Source organism: Microtus pennsylvanicus, chromosome 5 (assembly GCF_037038515.1).
Source record: "Microtus pennsylvanicus isolate mMicPen1 chromosome 5, mMicPen1.hap1, whole genome shotgun sequence".
NCBI lineage: Eukaryota > Metazoa > Chordata > Mammalia > Rodentia > Cricetidae > Microtus > Microtus pennsylvanicus.
The window spans coordinates 88,019,115-88,044,355 of NC_134583.1; the positions used below are offsets into that span (position 1 = coordinate 88,019,115).

A 25,241-nucleotide genomic window follows, 5' to 3' on the forward strand; every position below is an offset into this window, starting at 1 on the left:
TGGGTATAAGAACAAATATTTAGCCAGGCGGTGGTGGCGCACACATTTAATCCCAGCACTTGGGAGGCAGAGACAGGCAGATCTCTGTGAGTTCGAGGCCAGCCTGATCTACAAGAGCTAGTTCCAGGCTAGAAAAACAAAACAAACAAAAACAAAAAAGAACAAATACTTAGATTGTTATTAGGGATTATGTTGGTTTAGTGAAGTGGTATAGGGTCTTCTCTAAGACCCATGACTGCTCTAGCCCTGCGGAGCTCGCTAAGTTTCCAGCCCCAGGCATGGTTTCCCTCTTGTTCAGGGGGCCTTAAGACTACTTAGAGAGCCTTTGGTTACCACCAAGGCATACGTGGCACTACTGCATCTTAAGGTTATCAAGCCATGCTTCTTGTTGATGCGGTGCATAGGCGTCATAGGACTGTTGGTTGCCTCCCTCCTTCCTTCCCTGGAAGCCTCCCGGTATCCATGAAAGCTGGTCCTCAGGAAGGAGGCTTTCAAGGGGCCTCTGGGCCGTTTCTGAAGTGTGTGGTGTCTTCAGCAACAGGGACTTACCCTCTGTCTCTGAAAAGCAACCAAGGCTACACTTTTTATTTTTTTATTCTTACTCTGGGCGGGGGTGGGGTGGGATTGAGACCGGATTTCTGTGTGGACCTGGCTGCCCTGGAGCTTTCTCTGTAAACCAGGCTGGCCTTGAACTCACAGAGACCCACCTGCCTCAGCCTCCTAAGTGCTGGGATTAAAGACGTGTCTGCCTCCCTGCTCCAAGATCAGCAGATTTTTGTATATGAGCAATTTATGGGAATTTGCTTTTGGTTATAAAAGCCCTGTTTTCCAATCCCTCCTCAAGTGCACCCGAGGCTTCCATAGCATGCATCTTGGGTTGTGGTCCTTTTGTTTATTCCCATATGCATTTTTACACTTGGAGTCTCCCACCCCCTACCCTTGGCAGCCCTGGAACACAGTGCTTAAGGCACGATCCCAACCCTATGCTCACTGCTTTGTTGATTGCTTGTACTGTTGCCTCATAACAGCCAGACGCATGGTGGGGGGGGGATTGGGCCTCAGACCCACGTAGTATAGGCTCATATTCACTACGTATCCAAGAATGACCTTGCACTTCAGATTTTTTTTAAGATTTATTTATTTATTATGTATACAACATTTTGCCTCGATGTATGCCCGCACGCCAGAGGAGGGCGCCAGATCTCAGTACAGATGGTTGTGAGCCACCATGTGGTTGCTGGGAATTGAACTCAGGACCTCTGGAAGAGCAGTCAGTGCTCTTAACCTCTGAGCCATCTCTCTAGCCCTGCACTTCAGATTTTTATCTCTTCCTCCTGAATGTAGGAATTACAGATGTGCCTTACCGTGCTAGCTAGGTTTATTCCGTGCTGGGGATGGAACCCAGGGATTTAGTTCATGCCTGACAAGCACTCTATCAACTGAGCTACATCCTCCGGTTCCAGAACTGGTGAGATTACTGACCATGTTGGGAATGACAACAAGGGCCTCAAAGGAGAGATCAAGCCGCTAAGCCAGTCTCTGGTTCAAGTTTAATTCTTGTCAGAGCCATCTGTAAACTTCTCTTTCTTTACTTGTGGAACGGGACACCTACTTCACACGTCTGCTGTGATTAAAGGGATCTGGCTTTCATTGCTTAAGATAACGATGGAATAAGTGGTGGGTCCTAGTTTTATTTTCAGGCTTCTATTCTTCCTCCTTCGCTCCCTCCCCCTCCCTCCCCTCTCCTCCCCTCCCCCTCCTCCCTTTCTCCTCCTCCCCTCCCCTTCTCCCCCCCCCGCCCCCCCCCCCGTGCTCCACGTGCCCCGCGTAAATAAGCGAGCGCGCAGGCGCTAGGAGTCGGTGCCCATTGGTCACCCCGGCGCTGTCCAGGGCCGTGGGGAGACACTCTGTGGCCTCTGACCGCGGGATCCCCCCGGGGTCGGTTGATTCGCGCGTCTGTGGGTCGCTGAGTCCTGGCCAGCAGCTTCGCCCTCGTCATGGCGCCACTGCTGCAACTGCTATGGCTGCTGGCCCTGCTCCGGACCGTGGCCCTGGTCCCGGTCTCCGCCAAACCCCAAGCAGACGACGAGCAGGCCTGGGATCTGTCGTACCCGGAGCTGCTGGCGCCCGCCCGCTTCGCGCTGGATATGTACAATTACGGTCGTGCTGCCGGGATGAGGGCCGTGCTGGGGACTGTTCGCGGGCGCGTCCGCCGGGTGAGAAGCGTGGGGAACGGGTGCGGGGCCTGGGTCCGGGAATAATGCAAGGTGGAATTTGGCTTAAATTTTGGGTGTTGTCCTGGACGGTGGAGGAAAGGACCTGTGTAGGCTGAGTAGAGAAGCACAGGTGAGCTGCAGGCACCTAAGAGGACCAGAGTAGGGGGTGGCCGTGCCAGCCTCGCCTTCTCCTCCGTCCAGGTGGGTCGGGGCTCTCTGTTCTCCCTGGAAGCCACAATGGAGGAGCCACCTTGCGATGATCCTCTGGTGTGCCTGCTCCCTGTGACCAATAAAACCTTGGTGAGTGATGGGGTCCCAGCTATTGTTGGCCCTAGGCCAGCAAGCAATTGGAATAATGGGTCCTGTGAAGAGGCAGAGGTTAACCCACCCTGAGTTACTAGTAGAGATTAAAATGCACTGAGAGCCGGGCGGTGGTGGCGCACGCCTTTAATCCCAGCACTCGGGAGGCAGAGGCAGGCGGATCTCTGTGAGTTCGAGGCCAGCCTGGTCTACAAGAGCTAGTTCCAGGACAGGAACCGAAAGCTACAGAGAAACCTTGTCTCGAAAATCAAATCAAAACAAAACAAAATGCACTGAGAGGGTGGGTATTTGGGCGCTGGGTGCTGGGTGTGATTGCCTTCTATGTGGCCCTCCTTTGAGGAGCTTTTAGCTGCTCTTGCCAGGATCTTGTTCCAGTCTGTCTCCAGATTATCCCTTCTCTTCCTCCAGCTCTGCAGCTTTCAAGTCCTGGATGAGCTAGGAAAACACGTGCTGCTGAGGAGAGACTGTGGCCCAGTGAATGAGAAGGTTCCAGGTGCTGGTATAGCTCAAGGAGATTGGGATAGCCCAGACCATACTTGCCTCAGAATACAGCCTTGATTGCACCTCTGTTCCAACCCATTCCAGAGTATGGAAATGAGACTTTCAGTTCATTCCTTCCTATGCTGAACCAGGACCCATTGCCCCAGGTGAGGAGCCCATACCTGGGAGAGCCAACCGTCCCCTAGTGTCCTGGGGTCAGGCTGAACTTGTAAACAAATACCCTTTTGCCTTCCCAGGACTTTTCTGTAAAGATGGCTACAGTCTTCAAGGACTTCATGGCTACCTATAACCGGACTTACGAAACAAAGGAAGGTAGGACCTAGCCTTGTCTGGACCGGTAACAATCAGACTTGGGCCTTCTCCTATCATGGCACCTTAATATTGAGGAAGGAAAGGACTCAAGGACCTTGTGTCTCTCAAGGACCCCCCAATCCCTGAGTTCTTCCCCAGCTTTCTAGGCAGCTGACTTGTCAAGGACATGTAGACTGTCTCCTCCTTCCATCTTCTCGTCCTGGCCAGAAACCTCAGGTTTCCATCACTCCAGGCAGGGTGGGGTAAATCTGGGAGACCAGATTTTCTCTGTTGGATTCCTTCAGTCATCTTGGCCCTTCCCGTGACCTCTCCTGGGTGACACCCTTAGGCTTCATTTTGGTTACTACTGTTCTAGTCAAGAAGCCATTGCTCAAGTTCAGGTCCCCAATGTTGGCCATGCCTCTCACTTTTTCACCTTGATGTCTGCTTCCCCCATGTCTTATTCCACCTGGCCCAGGGATCTGCCCTAACAAACAGCTTCAGGGACTAAGGCAATCACTCGGTTAATAAAGCCCTTGCCTTGAAAGTTTAAGACATGAGTTCAGCCCCCAGATCCCACCAAAGAAGCCCAACATGGTGGCCGAGACAGCAGTGCAATTGGTGGCAGAAACAGACTCATGGCCTGCTAGCCTAGCCAACTTGATTAAGTTCTCAGTCAGTAAGAGACCATCTGCGAAAAGAAGGTGAAAGACCCTGAGGGATGACACCAGGGTTGTCCTTTGATCCCGCCCCCCACTCTGACACATTCAAAACTTTCAAGTTCAACCCAGAGTTCCTTTCACCTGGGGAAGACTTTGCTTGCTCGCCCCTCTTACCTCTCCTTTTATGATGTGGTTGGGTTCAGGCCTCTCCTTTTTGGTCCCTCAGAAGCCCAGTGGCGCTTGACTGTCTTTACCAGAAACATGGTACGAGTACAGAAGATACAGGCCCTGGACCGTGGCACAGCTCAGTATGGGATCACCAAGTTCAGTGACCTCACAGGTGGGGATGATGACCAGAGCCATCACAGAACTTGGAGGAAATTAGGCCCTGCTCCTGAAACTCCTCATCTGAGCCGGTGTAAAATATTCAGTCCTGTCTGCCCTGCCCCCTCTCCCCACAGAGGAGGAGTTCTACACCATCTACCTGAATCCCCTTTTACGAAATGGTTCTCGCAAGAAGATGAGGCCAGCCAAGTCCATAAATGCTCGCGCCCCGCCCGAATGGGACTGGAGGAAGAAAGGGGCTGTCACCAAAGTGAAGGACCAGGTTGGAGTCCCAGAAGTGGGGTGAGAAAGCGGACAGCATGGGGCCCTGATGAAAGGTAGAGCCTTGACCGCGCCCGTTGTCTTGCAGGGCATGTGTGGCTCGTGCTGGGCCTTCTCTGTCACAGGCAATGTGGAGGGCCAGTGGTTCCTGAACCGGGGGACTCTGCTCTCCCTGTCAGAGCAGGGTGAGCATCCTGCTCTAGCCCCCTCACATTCAGACCAGCCTCTCCAGAGGACCCCTTGGAACCAGACTTCTGTCTCCTAGAGCTCTTGGATTGTGACAAGATGGACAAGGCCTGCTTGGGTGGATTGCCCTCCAATGCCTACACAGCCATAAAGAATTTGGGTATGCATTATTTTGGTCAGAAGGGGCAGCAGGTGCCACCTCTTTGCAAGAGGGGGGGAGATGGGTGTGGGAGTCACACAGAGCTGGGTTCTGGTCTTTATGTTGGCCCTTTTTGGCTGATGGTCTACAGCAAGCCGGTTTTGTCAGCCTCAGTTATTCAGCTGTGAAATGGGATAGACAATGTCCACTTTGTATGATTGTCTCCAATGCCAAATGAGAAAATAGATGTATAGGTGTAAGATTCTTTTTGCAGGGGAGTGGTTGAGACAGGGTTTCTCTGTAACAGTCCTGGTTGGCCTGTAACTTACTGAGATCCGCCTGCCACAGCCTCATAAGTGCTGGGATTAAAGGCGAGTGCCACCAACACCCAGCTAGATGTGAGATTCTGATGCATGACAAAGACCCTTTGAATCTTGGGTGTTTTTGCTTCCTGGAAGTCTGTGTTTTTACTGTGCTGCTAAACTTGACAGCAACACCTCTCTCTCTTGAGGAGGGGTATTAAATCAGCCATGGGCTGTAGGATGGTGAGCTAAGGAACTGAGCTTAGAAAGAAACTGGTCCAGGAGCCTAACAAGTAACTGAGCTACATTAGCAGTAGACTGTCAGGGCAGGACAAGCAGCAAAGGGCAAAAATGCCAGAAAACCTGGGATGAGGCCTCAGCAAGGAGGCGGTCATGGGAGTGGAGTCCTGTCCAGGCCGGTTAATGTAGCTCCTTCCCACATCCTTCCATCCCTAGATATGTCATCTCTAGTCTGAGGAGATTCCTCAGAGACTGGGGCCCTGGGAATAGGTAAGGAACATGTGGCTTCGTGTTTATGGGAAGCTTGCACTCCTGTGTCTGGGAGAGCACGAGGGAGTGATAAACAGGAGTCTACTCCTTTCCCAGGAGGGCTGGAGACAGAGGATGACTACAGCTACCAGGGCCATGTTCAGGCCTGCAACTTCTCAGCACAGAGAGCCAAAGTCTACATCAATGATTCAGTGGAGCTGAGCAAGAACGAGAACAGTGAGTGAGGGGTGGAGGCGGTGGATCCAGGTTGATGTTGCTGGGCCCAGGTAACCTCTGACACTGCCTTCCCCTCTCAGAGATGGCAGCCTGGCTGGCCCAGAAAGGACCCATCTCAGTTGCCATCAATGCCTTTGGCATGCAGGTGAGGCCCTGGCCTCTATGCTTCTGCCCTGTCTTGTGTCTATGCCTCCCTCACTTCTCCTTCAAGCTAGCTCTCTACTCCCTGTTTTCTTCTCAGTTCTATCGCCATGGGATCGCCCGCCCTCTCCGGCCCCTCTGCAGCCCTTGGCTCATTGACCATGCTGTGTTGCTGGTGGGCTATGGCAACCGTGAGTTCCACGAGCCTCCGGCTTATCCTTCCCTCCATCCCAGGCCCCAGTCAGGGGCTAGATAGCAGCTTTTTAGGCCTTCTGAGGGGAACCTTGTTCTGAAACACCCATGCCGTTTGTAGACAGAAAAGCTGAGACTGTGGGAGGTTGAAGGGTTGTTCTGGAGGCAATTGGACAAGTGCTCTCCCCAACCCCTATAGATGCATGAGATCTCTGTGAGGATGGCAGGCGGGCCTCTGGCTCTTTGTTATTCTCCTAGTTCCTATTACAGACTCACTGCAGATACGTGAAGGGTGCAGCGGATGAGTCTCGGAGTGGAGAATTAGGGGTCTCTGACCCCTTGTATTCTGTGTTGCTCCTTAGGCTCCAAGACTCCTTACTGGGCCATCAAGAACAGCTGGGGTAGTAACTGGGGTGAGGAGGTGAGTTTTGCCTGGTCGGCCTCTGACCCTCTAGCCGTACCCTACCTAAGCACCCTCACCAAGTCCCACTGTCCCTCAGGGTTACTACTACTTGTATCGTGGGTCTGGAGCCTGTGGTGTGAATACCATGGCCAGCTCGGCAGTGGTGAACTGAGGGACTTGCTGGCACAGGACCTGATGCTGACCACAGTGGCCCCTTCCTTAGCCTGACTCATGCCCAGGCCCCTCAGGAGGCACAGCTGGCTGAGGGACAAGCACTTGGTGTACCTCAGGGTGAGCAGTGGGCCCTGGTCCCCTTCCCTCCCTCCCTCCCTCTCATGCCCACCTGAAGTTTCTCAGCCGCCTCTTTGTTGAATTGTGATAGCTAAGAGGATCCTGAGGTGAAGGAGGCTTTCATGGAAGCCAGTGCTGGGGCACGAACCCCAAGCTCGGGTAAGGTGCAGAATGAAAATACTCTGATCACAAATCTGACTTTGTCCTCAGCAGGCTCTGGCTTCCTGCCTTGGTTTTCCTCTGTCTGAGGCTGTAAACTTTTGGTCCCCTTCCACATCCAGGAAACTTGTAACCAATCTTCTCTAAGAGCAATAAAGAGGTACCCTGCTCCCCAGTGTGCTGTAATTGCTTAGTCTCTGGGGGAAAAGATGGGTCTTAGGGATCCCTGGTGGGTCAAGGTGGAGTAGCTGGTCCCACCCAGGAGCTCCAGGGCCCAGCTTCCCCTTCAGCAACCAAGAGGACATGGGAGAGGCCCACAGCCTGATCTTTATTCAGAAGCACAGTGCTGGATGAGCTTGAGGCCATTGCTGTGAGGGACGGTGGAAGCCACCACAGAAGTGCCCTCTCTCCTTTTCTGTTAAGAATGTCAGAGGTCACTTTCTCCGTAGAGGGCACTGGAGAAAGCCACGTAGTCCAGGGCTCCAGGTGGAGCCCCAGATCCTTTGTAGGGCACCATCCGATGGATGCAGTACTCAGCCTGCTCGGCGGGGAGCTCTCGCCGCAGCTCTTCTGGGGTGATGTAGTTCTGGAAAAGAGGAGACATTAAGGGCCCACAGGTCTTGGGTCATGCCCTAGCCCACCAGTCCCTCCACCACATGGGATTCACCTTGTCTCCTGCCAGGATTTTGAAGGAGGCTACAACTTGTTCAGCTGTGTCTGTCTCGGCAGTCTCTCGGGTCATGAAGTCAATGAAAGCTTGGAAAGTCACAACCCCTGCTGCATTAGGATCCACCATAGTCATGATGCGAGCAAACTCCACTTCCCCCTTCGGAGACAGAGGGCAGGCACTTTATCCATAGCGCTAAAGCCAAGAGGGCCCTTCATGTCCCCTCTGGGGGACTTTCCATACTTGGCTTGTTATCACCCCAGTGAAAACATACCCTCTTCCCAAGACAATCAGCTTGGCTTTAGAGAGTCCTTCATGCTAGGCAGAAATCTGCCTTTTGCCCAATTCCCCCTCTTGCTTGAGCTCCAATATTTCACAATTTAGCATTTTTCTTTTGGGGGGGTAATCTAAGACCTTGGTTTACTTCTGTGTTTAACCAGCCTTTGTGTGGGTGTGCTGAACAGAGATGGTTTATGTGAATAGAGAGCCAGGCAGAAGGAGGGGAACTGATGGTATTTGTAGAAGTGGTTTGGGGGCTCACCAGGTCATAACCCATGGAGATGAGGCAAGCTCGGAAGTCATCAGGCTCCATCATCCCGTTCCGCTTCTGTAGAGGACAAACGGGTATCAGCCTCGGTCTCCAAATCCCACCAGCCCCCATCTCTTAGCTCAGAGGACTTGGGCTCTGCTGACCCGGTCAAAATGGTTGAAGGATGCCCGGAACTCGTTGAGCTGCTCCTGGCTCAGACCCTTGGCATCTCGGGTCAATACCTGGTTCTCTACCTCATTGATGGTGCGGGCAATGGAGGTGAGCAGCTGCTCCCAACCCACACGGATGTGCTAGAGAGCAAGAGACAAGGCAGTCAGTGGGTGGCCAGCTCTTTATCCTTTACTTCAGTTTTACTTTGTTTGTTTGGAGACGTTATAGCCCTGGCTGTCCTAGAACTCTCAATGTGGATCAGGCTGGCCTCAAACTCAGAGGTCCACCTGCCTCTGCCTCCCAAGTGCTGGACACACACCACCACACCTGGCTGTCTAGTTGGTTGTATTCTTAATTCATTATGTGACATTGGAAAAGTTCTCCCCTTTATTGGGCCTTTGTCCCCATCTTGAAGTTCCCCTAAGTGACTCTAAGCAGCCCTTTCTATCTTAAAGTTTAATGGCTTATTATGTATTAAATATTCATCAACCATAGCTAATCTTGTAGTCGGGCTTTAGGATGCTTTATGACTCTGAACAAGCCTCTTTTCATTTTCCTTTCCTTTCCTCCCTTCTTCCTGCCCCCCCCCCCGCTTGCCTCATGAAGCCCAGGATGACTTTGAACTTGCTCTATAGCCAAGAATGACCTTGAACTCCTGATCCTGGTGCCTCTATCTTTCAAGTGATGGCATCATAGGTGTGCATCACATCTAGCCTGGACAAGCCACTTTCCATTGCTGGATAGCCATATTGCCATGGGACATCGGAAAAGCTTGCCAGGCTGAATTGGTGACCCTCCTGGGACAGATGTGCTCTGTCCATCTATGAATACATCAGGCCTCCCCCCCCTTCTCCCAAGGGTGAGACCCACCTCCATGCTGTAGACTGTGTGCTTGTTGTCAAAAACCAAGCTCTCCTGCAGCAGCTGGTGGTCACCCTCCAGCCGGTCAATGTTGCTCTTGTAATTGATGATGTTTTGTTCCTGCTGCCGTAGACCCGCCATCTGCTCCTCCAGAGAGCCGGCCAACCCAGCTGCCAGCCGCCCTACCTCCTGTAAGGGTACCCAGGCAGGATAAGAACTCTGAACCCCCACAATCCCATTTCCTGAGCTGACCCAGCTATCCACGCCCTTACCTCCACCTTTCCCTGGATCCAGGGTCCTATGGCATTGGCCTGGGCTGCAAACTGTCGCCGGAGCCTCTCGTTCACCTGCTGCCGTGCCAGTTCCTCCTGCAGGGTCTGGTCACGGCTGGGTACCAGCTTTCGGACCTGGGAAGGAGAGTGGTTGTATCATGACCAAGTCTGGGGGCCAGGAGATGGTTCTGAGGCGAGATGACCTTCAGGCCCTCAAACTTCAGTTCTGGTTCTCATGAAGCAAACTGGGATAAACTCTGAGGCAAATGACTTCATATTCATAGACTCCAGGTTTCTCATCTGTAAAATGGTGCCCAGTGATATAACAAGTATCACTTGTGGAAGATATGCACCCAATGAATTCTATATGTCTATCAGTCCTGATAGGGAAATGGTTTTGGAGGCTTATCCAATGCCAGGAGGAATCTGTGGCAGATCCCAGATCTGGATGGAGGTGGGCTTTATACCCCATATCTTGGGACACCAGAGGTTTCATTGATTCAAATATGCAAGAGGAAGTGAGGACCATGCAGCGTTGCCAGTGGCACTGACCGTGTCCCACTTATTGTTGATGTCCTGTGAGCTGAGGGTGATGTAAGGGTTGGCAGACTTTGGCCGCAGCCCGTACGTTTGGCAGATCTTCTGGATCTCTCCTTGGATGCCCAGGATGGCACCTCGCTCTCGATCAGCCTCAGGCAACGTTGCCTTGAACTGTTCGTGTGCTGTTAGCAGGCTCTGGGGGAGAACAGGAAGGATCAACCAGCACACCCACTGACTGCAAGCATTTAATCCCAGCACTCGGGAGGCAGAGACAGGCAGATCTCTATGAGTTCAAGGCCAGCCTTGTATACAGAGTGAGTTCCAGGGCAGGCTCCAAGTCTATGGAGAAACCCTGTCTTGAAAAACAAAGCAAACAAAAAGAACCTAAGCATCTTGCCTGCTAGCCCAGCACTCCATAACGGGTTTTTCCTGCTTCCTGTTCCTGTTATCCAGGAACCCAAAGGTATGGCTGATGGGATGTGAGACCAGTTTACCTCTCATTACATCCAGTGCCTCCCAGACTTCTCCCAGAATACTTGCACTCACCTGAGTCTCCTCCACAGAGTGCACTAGCCACACATCCTGCAGGTCCTCAATAGCCCCATCCAGCCAGTTGTTGAAAGGTGCTGCCCGACGAGCAAACTCCAGCTGTAGCTGGTCAATGGTTTCCAGGAGCTTTTCCATCCTCTAGAGCCCAGGGGGACCATGTATCAGACCGTGGCTTGCTGGCCTTATCACCTTGCCCTCGGTTCCCTGGCCCACCTGCCCACCTCTAGTGCGTCTCTCCTCTTCTGGGTCAGTGTACCCAAGTTATCCCACTGGTCACAAATGGCTTGGCAGCGGCTATTCACCGAGGCTGCCTCATGGTAGTCCAGCTCACTAGTGGGGTGAAAGGGGAATAGGGATAGAGCCAGACCCTGACCTAAGTGAAACCAAGGCAGGGTGAGGTTGCAAGAGTGACGGTTAGGGAGGCAGAGAGGAACTTTCTCTTCCAGGGGTCTCAGTGTGTAATTGCAGGAAGACTGGCACCAAAGATCCTAGCTCCAGTCCCTGGATGTGGAGCCTGAGGTTTCAGAAGCAGGATTACGGGAGAAGGGGAACTGGAGGAGCTAGTGAGGCCAAGACTGACTGGGATGGGCTAATACCCTAAGATAAAGGGGTTTCCCCATGCGCGTTGTAACTGAGGAGTGCCAGTGGATAAATGCAAGGGTTGGGGACAGTGTTTCAGAAAGGGCTTAAGAAGTACGGGTGTGACAGAGGAATAGCGCGGGGCTCAGTGAAAAGGGGCGGGGCAGGTTTCTTCAGGGCATGGCTCAATGGAAAGGGGGCGGGGCAGCTCTCTGGTTACGCCTACTTGAGTTCCTGGGCCAGTGCAGCAATGTGCTCCACTCTGTCTTGGTGCGCTGCCAGGTCACTCTCAAAGGCCTCGTGGCGCCTCAACAGGGCTCGTACCTCCTGCAGCGAAGCCGACTCGTAGTCGTGTTGGTTCAGCATCTCCTCTTTGCCTGCTCGGGAAGAGAATAGGGTCCTGTCACCCAGAGACCGCCATGGCTGGGGTGTAAGGTTTCCCAGTATACCCTAATATGTCAGCCGGATCGTTGGCATTGCTTGCCAATCCCAGCACCGTCCAGGATGACCTTTGCTACAATTTTGGAATTACCTGATATCGACCCCTCCCCCGCTCTTCTGTTTTTTTGTTTGTTTTTTTGTTTGTTTTTTTTCTTTTTTCTTTTTCTTTTTTTTTCTTTCTTTCTTTTTTTTTTTTTTTTTTTTTTTTTTTTTTTTTTTTTTGGTTTTTCGAGACAGGGTTTCTCTGTGGCTTTGGAGCCTGTCCTGGAACTAGCTCTGTAGACCAGGCTGGTCTCGAACTCACAGAGATCCGCCTGCCTCTGCCTCCCGAGTGCTGGGATTAAAGGCGTGCGCCACCATCGCCCGGCTGTTTTGTTTTTTTCTGAGACAGGGTCTCTCTACGTTGGTCTTGCTGGAATTCGCCATGTTGACCAGGTTGGCCTCGAACTCAGAAAATCGCCTTCCTCTGCCTCTGCCTCTCAAGTGCTGGGATTAAAGGCGTGCGCCACCGCGCCTGGCCTTTGAACTACTTCTCAGTGCCCCTGTGAACTCCTCAATCTTTGACTGGGCTTCTTTTGCTCACCACTGTTTCCCAGCGCCTGACACAGTGCCTGATACTTGATGGATGACAGAGCCTTTGTGAATACATAATTACTGTATGAATAAATAATAAATTCAAAAGTGTTTTTAAAGTAATAATAACTATAATTTTGCAAATAAAGACCACCATCTTCATTACAGTAGTGGTAGGGACACTTCATTTGAGGCCCTGTATTGGTAGGTGACAGATACAAAGGTTCAGAGATTGCAACAGAGTCATTAAACTAAAAATTTCAAGATTTTTTTGCTTGTTTTTGAGACAGTCTCTTTCTGTATAGCCCTGGCTGTCTTTGATCTCACTTTGTAGACCAGGCTGACCTCAAACTCAGAGATCTGCCCACTCTGCCTCCCAGTTGCTGGAATTAAATGAGTGTGCCACCATACCTGGCAACTTAAGAAATTCTTATAAAAATATTCAAACTATTGTTTTTTTAAGTTTTTTTATTTTTTTAAAGATTTATTTATTTATTATGTATACAGCATTCTGTCTGCATGGATGTCTGCTCGCCAGAAGAGGGCACTAGATCTCATTACAGATGGTTGTGAGCCACCATGTGGTTGCTGGGAATTGAACTCAGGACCTTTGGAAGAGCGGCCAGTGCTCTTAACCTCTGAGCCATCTCTCCAGCCCCTATTCAAACTATTGTTATTCACTATCCGCAATCATCATTAATGTTTGTTCATTTTAACAGAACAGATTGGGGGTTGTTTTTGTTTTCTGTTGTTCTTGTTTTTTTTTTTTTTCTTTTTTAAGTTTCTCAAAACGGGGTTTCTCTGTATAACAGCCCTGGCTATACTGGAACACATGCTGTAGGCCAGTCTGACTGCCTCTGCCTCCCTAGTGCTGGGATTAAAGGCGTGCGCCACCATCACCCGGCTGATTTATTCTTTTGTAGGACTGCAATCTCTGATAGAAACCTGAATAAATGGGAGGCAGAGGCAGGCGGATCTCTATGAGTTCGAGACCAGCCTGGTCTACAAGAGCTAGTTCCAGGACCGGCTCCAAAACCAGAGAAACCCAGTCTCGAAAAAAAGAAAAAAAACCTAAATAAATGATGTTATTTATGGAGAGTTATGTATTTGACTTATGCAGCATTCTACATCAATATACCTTGAATATGACATAGTGATGTTGAGATTAGGGACTTATCTTTGGACACGTCCACATACAAAAGCCAAGTGACAAATTAATCCAAAAAGACTACAGAGGACCAGAGCCTGAGAGGAGGGAGATTAAGTTTATAGGTAACAAAACCAGTCCCAAGAGGAGCCTAGAGTGCACTGTAGCAAGACAGGGTAGAATGAGAAATTTGGTCTCCAGCCAGGTTTGGCAGCTCATGTCTATAATCCCAGCACCCCCAGCACTCAGGAGGCAGAGGCAGGTAGATCTCTGGCTTACATAATGAGTTCCAAGCTAGTTAGCACTATATAGCAAGACAATTTCGTGTGTGTGTGGAGAGGGGGTGGTCTCTGGCTCCCTGCAAAGCATCTGCCCCTGTCCTGTGCATTTTGTCCCAGGAAAGAGTCCAGTTCCATGAGATATACCTACCGCGGGTCCAAGCTTCATGCAGGGAAGCCTTCTGTTGGAACTTCTCAGCCAGGTGCTGAAGCCGCTGCAGACGCCTGATCTCTGAAAGCAGCCAGTCCTCATAGCCCTTCTCTACCTGCTCCAGGCCCCGCCATGCATTGGCTATATCCTGTGTGGGAAACAAAGGTGGCCTCCACCACAGTTCATCCAGTCTGCAGATAGGGATCAAGGACCCAAGGTCACCCAGGGCACTAGCTCACCGAAACCAGTTTGCCCTCAGAGGGCATGAAAGCAGGTCGGTGGCTCAAGCGCAGCTTGGTCTGCAGCGTGTTGAAGTTGATCTCCAGCTGGCACTTCTCCTGCACACGGGGAGGCTTGTGCAGGCGTCTATAGTCCCGGAAGTCCTCCAGCTTGCGCTGCATTGCACTCATACTGGGTTCGCCTACGCGGTTCTCCAGCCATGGGACAGTGCGACGAATCCACTCCAGTAGCTGCCAGGACCAGAGCAAGGCAGAGAGCTCTGAGCTGACTGTCACACCTTACCCACCCATCTCCATTCTACACATAGACTGTGGCCAGAGGGCCAGGCCTCAGATACGTGGAGGGGGACTTTCAAACTGTCCTCACTGTGGCCAGAGAAGGAATAGGATACGTGTGCGTGCATGTGTGTGGGTGTGTGTGTGTGCTGAATCTAGGGTTTCCCATAGTCTAGACAAGCCGTCTACCACTGAACCACATCCCAATTCCAGGACAATCAGTCTCTGAGTTCAGGGGCCAAAATAGGTAGATATATAGAAAAAGAACATGTGGCTGCCTAAATGTCAAGGAAGGACAGGATCAGTAAATATATGAACAATAAGTGAATCAGGAATGACCAGGGGTTTTAGCTGACAGAAGGGCAGGAGATGGTGGGGAGGCAGGAACAGGAAGAGCCTGGAAGGATGCTCTGCAGACTCATGCCAGCGGTTAAGGTTAGAGGAGTTGGGACGTTCAGTGGGACAGGGTAAGGAGCACAGTGGGAATGGGCTCTCTGCCCTAGCCATACCTCACTGGCTAATTTCTCATACTCCTCCATCAGTTTCTCATTTTCTTGGTTCACAGCTAACACCTTGCAGATCCTGTTAGCAGCGGTCTCTGCCTGTAGTGGGGGAAAAGAAGAGGGCTGAGGACAAGCTACCCCAGACACCCCAACCTAGCCTCCCTCAACAACTTGGCCTGTGTACAAATCGAGGAGGGGTGGTCACTTCTCTAAGGTGGGAGGAGCTTTCTGGACAGAGGCCTCTGTCCCTGAGCTCCCTGAAGGCCCACTGAGACAGTGGCCCTCCCTCCCACTTACAGGGCTTGGCACCTCCAAATGTTGGGCTAACACCAAGGTCAGGCTCTTAGACCCTACCTAGGCAGCAATGCCCTCAGTAGGGCAGCAACGAGACCCTCCTTTACCTGCTCAGCCCCAGCAAAAGCATGGTAGAAGCAGGAAACATAGGTCATGATGGCTTTCTCATCTGGTTTTGGGGTGTTCACAATGTCTGGGAAAGACAGCAAGGTATATGGTTTTTTGTTTTGTTTTGAAGCACAGGAATCAAATTCAGGGCTTTTCTCATGATAGGCAAGTGTTGCACCTTAGCAACATCCTCAATTCTTTTTTTTTAATATTTATTTATTTATTATGTATACAATATTTTGTCTGCATGTATGCCTGCTGGCCAGAAGAGGGCACCAGACCTCATTACAGATGGCTGTGAGCCACCATGTGGTTGCTGGGAATTGAACTCAGGACCTTTGGAAGAGCAGGCAATGCTCTTAACCTCTGAGCCATCTCTCCAGCCCAACATCCTCAATTCTTGTCTTATGAAGTGTATGTTGACCAAAGCCAGGGTGGGGAATGAACTCAAGACTCTCTCCTCTATGGAAAGAACACCCTCAGGATGACAAAAGTGGAGATTACTAGTCACAGGCTGCCTGCCACACCTAGCTCTTTCAGGAAGCCCTCTATGATCACCCCAGGGCCTGGTGTGAGACCATGCATGAGGGTGCAGATCTGAGGCCTTCATGAGGGGTCTCTGATCTCTGATCACCCCAGGGCCTGGTGTGAGACCATGCATGAGGGTGCAGATCTGAGGCCTTCATGAGGGGTCTCTGATCTCTGATCACCCCAGGGCCTGGTGTGAGACCATGCATGAGGGTGCAGATCTGAGGCCCTCAGGAGGGGTCTCTGATCTCTGCCTGGTGCTCCTAGCAGCCTGTAACTCAGTCTCTCTGCCTCTTCTCTAAGTCTTATATTTCCTTAGGGGCCAGAAGCAGTCTCCTTGGTGCACAGACGTCTAGGATACCAAGCAGCAGCCACTCAGAAAATGTTTGCTGCTTCATTGACTGAACATTGCTTGGGCTCAGGGAGCACAGGCAGAAAGTGCTCCATAGAAGCTTCCAGTATTGGGAACCAATATTATCCTGAATAGGCAGGAGACTGGGGTATGAGACAGAGGGCAGAGCCATTTGATGGAGGAAAGCCAGGAGACAGAGGGCAGGGGTTTGTGATGGGAAGCTCCTGGAGAAGAGGAAAGAGGAATGAGACATTGTGAAAAGAGCTAGGAGCGGTAACACATGCCTATAATTCCAGCACTTGAATAGTGGAGGTAGAAAAATCAGGAGTTCAGGGCTAGCCTCAGATACATACTGAGTTTGAAGCCAGCCTGGGCCACATGAGGCTCTGATTTTGAAATGGAAGAAGGGTAGGGATAGAGTAAGGGGCAGGAGTAAAATATCACTGGAGAGGGGAGAGCATGGCGCTATGTGGAGGTTGGATGGGGTCACGTGTCTATTTAATACTGTTCTCATCCACCGAGCTCACCTTCTGCATCCAGCATCTTAGGGATATCCAGGTATTTCTCTGCCACCTCAAAAGCAGTGTTCAGGTTTCCAATTGGGTCATCCTAGGGAGGCATGAAGGGGAAAAGTTGAAAGGTCAGCTGAAGGCAGAGACTGCAGAACTGGGTCTATGACTTATAGAGGCCCACCTTGCGCAGCTTGGCATAATCAATGAGGTCTGGCCGGTGGCGGTGGATGAGAGCACAGAGGGCCAGGCCATCTTTCCAGCTGAACAGACAGAATGGGTCGTCAGGCTTGGGTTCAGGCTGAGGCCATGTTCTACCCTCAACCTAGCAGCACCCGGCAGAACTGCCCTTTTCTGTGACATGCACTCAAGTGCAAATTCCTTTGCCTCTCATTGCTAGACCATCTCCTTACAGCTCCTCACAATCGCAATCCCTTCCCGTTTGTAGGCTCACGCCAGACCAGTTTCTAGGTGTGTGGGCTATCCAGGTCTTCTCTGGCTGAAATACATGTCTATGGATATCACAAACGTTCCTTGCCTCAGGAGAGGTCTGCCACCCTCCTTGTTCAGCCCCATTCATTCACTATACCCTGAGTCCTCGTTTCAGAGGCTGTTCCAAGAACTGAACTGGAACCCTCCAATCACTGTCTATACCTTCATGGACCAGCGACCAGAACTGCTCACTGAGCCCCATTGATGCCGTCAAACAGACCTGGTATGGAAGTTCTGTACGTTGACGTTGCGATATGGCGCTGTTTTCCTCTGACACCAGAGAAGCAAGCCTTCTTTGGCTGAGGTCTCTGGAGGACAAAGGGACAGAAGTGTTAGCTGGGAAAGAGTCTGAGCTGGCCCCGTCCATCTGACTCCTCCTCTACTCACCCTCCACAGAGATGTCCTGGATGGCAAAGCGGAGGATGATGGTCCAGATCATGCCCAGGGTCATCTTCAGGTTCCCATCAACAATTTCTGCCAGGGACAGGGGTCAGGGTTGGACTCCAGGCCTTTGTGTCGAGGCCTCAGTGCATGGTCCTCTGGCCCAGCCTCTGACCCTGGTGCCACACCTAAAGTCTGATACCTACCAAATGCCTACAAGCACTAGGTAGTCATCTAGTGCTATTTTAGAATGATTTGTTGAACACCTGCTAGGTACCAGGTGCTGGGCTAGCATTGGGGTACAGTTGCCTCTGATAGACAGGATTAATTATCTTCACTGGGTCTTGCAGACGAAACCTGCTGACTCCCTCTGAGCCCTTGCCCAGGCCCCTCCTCTCCCCTTCTCACCTTCAGCGCCAATGGACACAAGCTTAACTCCTTTGCTGGCGATGAAGTCCAGGGCCTTATTGACATTGGCGATTTTGTGGAAGCGCATCTTGCCCTTGTCTGGCCTGGGCAACCTCTCGCCTGAGTATAAGGAGAGGGTGAGGGGCAAAGGTTAGTGGAGGGGACCTGGGACATACCTCAGGAGCACAGTGTTTGTCTAGCCTGACTGAAGCCCTGGATTTGATTCTCAGCACTGAAAATGCTGCTCCCAAGCGCTCCCTTCTCCAGTATGACTCTCCTCCAGCACTCGGCTGCCACCATTCCCGCAAACCTCCAGATTTCCCTGGTCACAGACACGTGCCCTCACCGGAAATGACCTCCAGGAGCAGCATGAGCTTCAGGCCATTGCGGAAGTCCTCCTCAATGTTCTCAATCTGAGTGCCCGCCTTGCGCAAATGTGAGTTGCACCATGCTGTGAAGGTCTAGGGACAGAAGACAGTAGGTTGGACAGTAGGAACAGATCTGGGAATGGGAAATGCCCAGAACTGAGTCTGGGGCACACAGACCTAGCTCCTCCATTAAGATAGGTCCTAGAACTCAAGGCCCTGGATGTGAATCCTGGTCCAACTGGGGCTATGTATCCTTCTCCAGCTTCTTTCCTTCTTGGAGTTTTATTTCAGCTGAGAGAAGAGAAATGGCGGTGGGGCCTCTGTAGGTACCAGTTTGGACTTGGGACCTCCCTGTGGTAAGGCAAGCACTCTGGCTTTGCTGGGAAATATTTCTTTAGACCAAGGATGTGTCACTGTGGTTGGTTTAATAAAGAGCTGAATGGCCAATTAGGCAGGACTTCTGGGACAGAGAGGCAGGGGAGGGTGGGGAAGGTTGGGGGAAGAAAGGCAGAGTTGCCAGTCAAACATGGAGGAAGCAGGATGAGGAGGCCAGAGTAAAGGTAACTGAACCATGCAAAAGAATGTAGATTAAAAAGAATCCCAGCACTCAGGAGGCAGAGGCAGGTGGATTTCTGTGAGTTTGAGGCCAGCCTGGTCTGCAAGAGCTAGTTCCAGGACAGGCTCCAAAGTTACAGAGAAACCCTGTCTCGAAAAACCAAAAAAAAAAAAAAAAAAAAAAAAAAAAAAAAAAAAAAAAAAAAGAATGTAGATTAAAAAGAATCCCAGCACTCAGGAGGCAGAGGCAGGTGGATTTCTGTGAGTTTGAGGCCAGCCTGGTCTGCAAGAGCTAGTTCCAGGACAGGCTCCAAAGTTACAGAGAAACCCTGTCTTGAAAAACCAAAAAAAAGGGGGTGTGTGTGATTTAAGTTATAAGAACTAGTTAGAAAGAAGTCTAAGCTAAGGCCGAGCTTTCATAATTAATAATAAGTCTCCATGTCATTTTTGCGAACTGGTGACCCAAAGAAAAAGCCTGCTACACAGCTTTGTCTAATCTTAATCACTGGAGATAGGATTAGAAAACATTAACACACTTCATGCCCTGGGTCCAGATAGGCCAGAGACATGGTCTCTAAACCGAGAGCTCCTCAAGGGAGTCATATCTAGTTGAGAGGTAGGAATCAGCTGCCAGGGAAACCTGGACATAAAAGCATCGCATGGGTGATCAACAATCGACTGTTATTTCAGAATGATTCATTAAACACCTAATTATCCTCGCTGGGTCTCATACAAGCGACTGGTTGACCAGGTACTGCAACCCACATGGTCTCTTTCCCAGCACTGATGACCCCCTCCCCTACAACCAGCCTCAGCTTCCACCTTGATAAGAAGATTGAGATATGGCTGTGTCTGTTGGGAATGGGGTTATCCTAGGAGTGTGTATATACTTGCAAACCAACCAGGCCTTCAGTCCCTGAGTGATACCATCGGCTCTGGATTCTTGATGGAGTCCACAGCTGGGCTCCAACCCCAGCTCACATCCCTCTCTGTGATCTGGGGCCAGTCCTTGACCTCTTCGTGGTTTAGTTCCTGTATTTTTCCAGGGTGGTTATGTCTCTGGCCCTTCTTTTGACCTGGCAGGATCCTGGAATTCTCATCTATTGTAGGATATTTTGATCGAACTCTGACACTCCTGAAACTAGGGATTCAAGTTAAACCTTAAATCAGGAGGTGGAGCTAGTGACTGACTGGAATTGGTCATAGAAACGCTGGCAATTTTGATAGAGAAGACATACAGGAAGGCAAGGGTGGGGACTTGAGTATGGCACTTCTTTTTGGTTCTGGGACAAGGGAAGAGTTGTCTTGCAGTGTCTCCAGTCAAAAAGCTAAATCAACCTCTCTGAGCTAGCAGGTTTTCACCCCAGCTTTTGACTCCCAAGTCTTTTTATTTATTTATTTTTTTCAAGACAGGGTTTCTCTGTAGCTTTGAAGACTGTCCTGGAACTAGCTCTTTTTTTTTTTTTAGAGACAGGGTTTCTCTGTGGTTTTGGAGCCTGTCCTGGAACTAGCTCTTGTAGACCAGGCTGGTCTCGAACTCACAGAGATCCGCCTGCCTCTGCCTCCCAAGTACTGGGATTAAAGGCATGCGCCACCACCGCCCGGCTTGGAACTAGCTCTTGTAGACCAGGCTGGCCTCAAACTCATGGAGATCTGCCTGCTTCTGCCTCCAGTGCTGGGATTAAAGGTGTGCACCACCACTGCCTGGTTTGACTCCCGAGTCTTATTGATAAATAGAATTTATTGATAAATAGAATGATAGAGAGTTAATTTTGAACCTATATATGTTGGCTGCTGCAGAGTCAGGACCAAGAGACTGGAAGCTCTAAAAGGTCATAGCCTGAGTGGCCAGGGGGCACTTACTGTGGGGCCATGTGGAAGCAGGTAATAATTAAAATATCAGTAAATTCATGTGCAACCACTAAGCTGGCAGAAAAGCATTTCTCCCACCATAAAACAGATGTTCTTGAGAGGTGGCCCTGGAGACCATTTGGAATTCTCTCCTTAGCCAGGTTGCCAGGTCTGCTGGGAGCTGGAGTGGAAGAGGATGCTATTAGCACTGGACAGCTGTCATTGCTCAGGGAACATAATGAGCTTCTGTTACAAGGGGTGTAGAAATGGGCCTTAGTAGGGACCCAAGCACAAGAGATTGTATTCATATTTCCTACAGTTGCTTCTACAACTAGAGTCTGGATGCACTGAGTCTACAAATGGCAGGAGGTCAGGCAGCTTGGCTGTGGTGGGGTTGTTGGGGTTCGTGGAGGCAAACCTGAGGCCAAGTCTTATGGATTCTGGGTTTCATGTATTTTTGAACTTACCATGTAGCCAGTGGTGACAATGAACTTCTGATTCTCCTGTCTCCATCAAGACAGACATGGAGACAAGCATGTACTACCATAGCCTGTTTATTTGATGCTGAGGATTCAAGTTGCGGATTAACTCATGCTAAACTAAGTAAGAACTTAATCAACTTAATAAATCAATTAACTACATTCCCAGTCCCAAATATGAGTTTTAGTAAGATGTAGCCCTGCCCTGAAGGAGTTCACAGTCATTCAGAGTCACGTTGTTCTCTGAGGTGTACCAGTGGAGACAGGCAGAGGGATCTGGGGTGGAGCCGGGGGGGGGGGGAGCTTCTTGATGGAGGCTCACATCAAATCTGTGATGGAAGAGCAGGAGCTGGTGCAGGCCCAGGCCCAGGAAGGGCAGCCAAGGGCATGTCAGGCAGGGGCAGACACAAGGGGAAATATGCAGTGAGAAACAGTTGTTCCCTCTGTGGGGCTGCGGCACTGTGGCCACTGCTGGAATGAAACTGGAGGTGTTGGGGTGTCAGTGGTGAGAGACAGACCGGAGAGACAGACCGGAGGGGTGGCAGGGGCCAGGTCATGCATGATCCTGGGTGCTAAGCCAGGGAGTTTGAACTTGATCCTGAGAGCCACAGAGAGTTGGCAAAGCTTCAGGCAAGAGGGAGGCATCAGAACTTACTATGTTTGAGACAAGTCTCCCTATGCAGCTCTGGCTATCCCGACACTCGTTATGTCAAACAGACCATCTGAGAGAGGGCTGCTGCCTGCCTCGGTCTCCCAAATGTAGCCCAAAACTAAATTTAAAAGCTCACTCTGGTTGCAGAGCAGGGACAATGGTTGTCAGAATGGAAGGGAGAAATGAGGAGGTGAGAATGGATACAAGGGATAGAAAGCGATGGGAGTGGATGTGAGGAGGTGTGTGGGGCTGTGTACTTTGTTTCATTCTGATTTCAGACCTTTTTGATACCTATTTATGGACTTGGGATCATGGCCCAGTGATTGAGAGCACTGGTTGTTCTTCCAAAGGACCCAGATTGGATTCCCAGCACCTATGTCAGGAGCCTTTATAACTGCCTGTAATTCCAGCTCTAGGGATCTGATACCCTCTGATGCTCTCCATGGCTCCCATGTACATACACATAAATAAAAATAATTCACTAAAGTAAAACTTTTTTTTAATAAAAAAGATGTATTTATAGAACATCTGGGATGTAGCTCAGTGGATAGAGTGAGTGTCTTGCACACAAGATGCCCCAGGTTTGACTCCTAGCACCTCTTCACACCTGGTGTGGTAGGGCAAACCTGCAGCCCCCAACTTAGAAAGTGGGGGAAGGAGCCCAGCAGGGGTGGTGCACACCTTTAATCCCAGCACTAGGGAAACAGAGGCAGACAGATCTCTGTGAGTTTGAGTTAGAGGTCAACCTGGTCTACAGAGCTAGTTCCAGGACAGCCAGGGCTACATAGAGAAACCCTGTCTTCAAAATCAAACAAACAAACAAGTAAAAATGAAAGAAAGAAAAGGAAATAAAAAGGAAAAATGGAGAAAGTGATGGATAGATTGCTCCTCTGCAGTTTTGTTTCTCTTGCAGAAGACCAGGGTTTGATTCCCAGCACCCACTTGGTGGTTCATTACCACCCATAACTCCGGGTTCAGGGACTCTGATGCCCTATTCTGACCTCCTCAAGCACCAAGCATAGATATGATGCACATACATACACACAGGCAAACACCACACATAAAATAAAATCAATAAATCTCATAAGACTTTTACAAGGAAAGAAAGGGGAGGCAGAGGATAGCAGTTCAAGGTTAGCCTTGGTCACACGGCAAATCCAAGGCTAGCCTGGGCTACATGAGACCTTAAAAATAGTCAGGAAGTATTTATGAGCTAATTGTTTTTCAATATGGTCAACTGAAGAGGACTCGGGTATCAGGGGAGAATGGGAGCTCTCCAAAGCTGGAGACCTTGGGTCCTGGAGTCACTGATAAGCAAGGAAGCAGTCACCAAGAAGCATTAGGAGCAGGGATGGATGGAGCAGACGGGTACCTGACCACAAGAATGTTTGGTTTGTTTTTTTTTCGAGACAGGGTTTCTCTGTGGTTTTGGAACCTGTCCTGGAACTAGCTCTGTAGACCAGGCTGGTCTCAAACTCACAGAGATCCACCTGCCTCTGCCTCCCGAGTGCTGGGATTAAGGGCGTGCGCCACCATCACCTGGCTTGACCGCAAGAATGTTACAGCCTTGTTCAACAATGTGGAATGATGAAGACATAACCCACATGTCCATCTACAGGGCCGCTGACTTGTTTTCAGAGCATCAACCCTGTTTTTTTGATGAATTAATGGGGTTGTTGTTGGACGTTGATGATGGACATAGGGGTGGCTATAAACTGGAATGAAAGGACGGTTGACAAAGGCAAGAGACAGGCAGATGTCATGGTAGGGACACGTAGCCTTGGATCTGGGAGAGGGCTGGATGGCTGGGGGTAGGGACGGGAGTTGCTGAGGAGTAATTAGCAGCTGGAACCAGGGGCAGGGATGATATCACCCGGGGATTGCCAACCACAGCCATGCTTGGAGACAGGTGCAGGGAAGTGAGGGGGGCAGGGTAGAGGGTGGATCACCCCAGGCATCTCAGCCTCCCCACCCCTGAAGTCAACTTCTGTCATCTAACCCAGAGAAATGCTCTGGTTCTAAATTCTGGGGTTCTCAGGTCCTACAAATTCGGCTGGGTACACCAGCACCTTGCCCTTTCCTGGAATAAGGCATAGTTGACAAAAAGGCATGTCCAACAGCCTCATAGCTGCCTTCCCCATGCTGGCCTGCAGCTCCTCAGTGCTTTCTCAGTCCAACTGGAATCATTTTCTCTTTAGGGAACCCAGGTGTCTTGCTCCCTCCGCTGGGGAGCTAGGAGAGAAAATAGTTCAGGGAGGGAGGGAGCAGTGCCCTACAAGGCTGGGCCTGGGCAACAGCTGCCCACATGGTCCTCTTGAGCTCCCCCAAAGGCGCTGCCTCAGCACAAGTGTCCATCTGGGTCCCCGGGTTAAGTTACTGGTAAGGGGACCCAGGGCTCCCCTCCTCTCGACCTTCTGGCCTTTTCAGCAGACTCAGGGTTTCTAAGGCAGGGAGGAGTATCTTGGGAAAGAATGGGGTGGGGCAAAGGAAAAGACCCTCAGATGGGGGAATTATTTTTCTTCCTCACAGTATATAATAGGCTGTCTATCTCTGCCGTTTTCTGGACCCCAGTTTCTTTAATCTTCAAGCCTACAGAGGCACTGAGGACGCCACCCTGAGCAGAATACATAGCAGAGATGGGAAAGAGTACGAGATGGTTCTACACCACACACGGTAGTGTGCCTGGCATCTTTCAGGATTGGGTCTAGGGATACTTAACTGGAGAGTGGGGTGGGTGTATAGAGGGACATAACTTCTTGAGACCCCTCCACTTCCCACCCAACAAGCTGGATCTCTTGGACCTTGTCCAAAACCTACTTTCACGGGGAGAAGCGGGGCAGTGGGCTCAAAGGAGTTGAGGGAGGGAAGAGGCCATTAGGGACTCCAGAAACTCCTTGACATCCTAAATCCCACCTGAGGACTCCCAGCCTTCCTTCTAGCCCTGGGGACAGCAGAGCCTGGACTGGGGAGTGGCAGTCTAGATTAAAGGAAGGCTCTGTCCTTGAACTGCCCAGGTACCCGGGAAGAACTGCCCGGCCTCTCAGCCTCAGTTTTGCCTTTGGGAAATGGGTGAGCACTCACTTTCCGCTGCTGTTTCTCCCAGGCCGGGTCCAACAGCAAGTCACGGTCCCAGTCCTCTTCCTGTTCCATGTACTCGCCGCCCCCTCCGCCCGAGAAGGGCCCCTCCCCGGCCCCCAGACCCTCGGGCTGCATAACCATCATCATCTTGCTCAGGATCTTGGCTCTGCTCTGCTCCACTGGGCGAGCTCTTGAACGCTCAGGCCGGGTTAAGTAGGGCCCGTCCCAGCCCCAGATCAGATTCGTACTAAATATGGGGGAGGTGGGTGGGGCC

The 25,241-nt window shown here is 50.8% G+C and overlaps 2 protein-coding genes across 2 annotated transcripts; one reads left to right on the plus strand and one right to left on the minus strand.

Annotated features, from left to right (window-relative positions):
• Window positions 1-1,845: 1,845 nt before the first annotated feature.
• On the plus strand, window positions 1,846-7,311 carry Ctsf (cathepsin F). The gene is made up of 14 exons (XM_075973071.1): window positions 1,846-2,216; window positions 2,418-2,516; window positions 2,946-3,030; window positions 3,123-3,184; window positions 3,275-3,350; window positions 4,218-4,331; window positions 4,453-4,598; window positions 4,686-4,782; window positions 4,863-4,943; window positions 5,831-5,950; window positions 6,031-6,095; window positions 6,192-6,282; window positions 6,646-6,704; window positions 6,784-7,311. The coding sequence occupies exons 1-14, from the start codon at window positions 1,998-2,000 to the stop codon at window positions 6,856-6,858; spliced, it is 1,389 nt and encodes a 462-aa protein (XP_075829186.1). The 5' UTR covers window positions 1,846-1,997; the 3' UTR covers window positions 6,859-7,311.
• Window positions 7,312-7,440: 129 nt separating this feature from the next.
• On the minus strand, window positions 7,441-25,163 carry Actn3 (actinin alpha 3). Its single transcript, XM_075973072.1, has 21 exons — window positions 24,971-25,163; window positions 18,331-18,445; window positions 17,985-18,104; window positions 17,583-17,669; window positions 17,416-17,503; window positions 16,888-16,966; window positions 16,722-16,803; window positions 15,314-15,399; window positions 14,919-15,011; window positions 14,134-14,364; window positions 13,895-14,042; window positions 11,531-11,681; window positions 10,947-11,055; window positions 10,723-10,863; window positions 10,189-10,371; window positions 9,637-9,771; window positions 9,374-9,553; window positions 8,497-8,643; window positions 8,345-8,410; window positions 7,804-7,962; window positions 7,441-7,722 (listed from the first exon to the last, which is right to left on the minus strand). The coding sequence occupies exons 1-21, from the start codon at window positions 25,112-25,114 to the stop codon at window positions 7,564-7,566; spliced, it is 2,703 nt and encodes a 900-aa protein (XP_075829187.1). The 5' UTR covers window positions 25,115-25,163; the 3' UTR covers window positions 7,441-7,563.
• Between the last annotated feature and the right edge of the window lie 78 nt (window positions 25,164-25,241).

Excerpts from the sequence above, each read along its gene's own strand:
- Ctsf (XM_075973071.1), top strand. The coding sequence starts at position 1,998 with ATGGCGCCACTGCTGCAACTGCTATGGCTGCTGGCCCTGCTCCGGACC. Across the intron at positions 3,351-4,217 it reads GACTTACGAAACAAAGGAAG|AAGCCCAGTGGCGCTTGACT; the intron begins GTAGGACCTAGC and ends TTGGTCCCTCAG. Across the intron at positions 4,332-4,452 it reads CAAGTTCAGTGACCTCACAG|AGGAGGAGTTCTACACCATC; the intron begins GTGGGGATGATG and ends CTCTCCCCACAG.
- Actn3 (XM_075973072.1), bottom strand. The coding sequence starts at position 25,114 with ATGATGATGGTTATGCAGCCCGAGGGTCTGGGGGCCGGGGAGGGGCCC. Across the intron at positions 18,446-24,970 it reads GGGAGAAACAGCAGCGGAAA|ACCTTCACAGCATGGTGCAA; the intron begins GTGAGTGCTCAC and ends TTCTGTCCCTAG. Across the intron at positions 9,554-9,636 it reads GGATCCAGGGAAAGGTGGAG|GAGGTAGGGCGGCTGGCAGC; the intron begins GTAAGGGCGTGG and ends GTACCCTTACAG.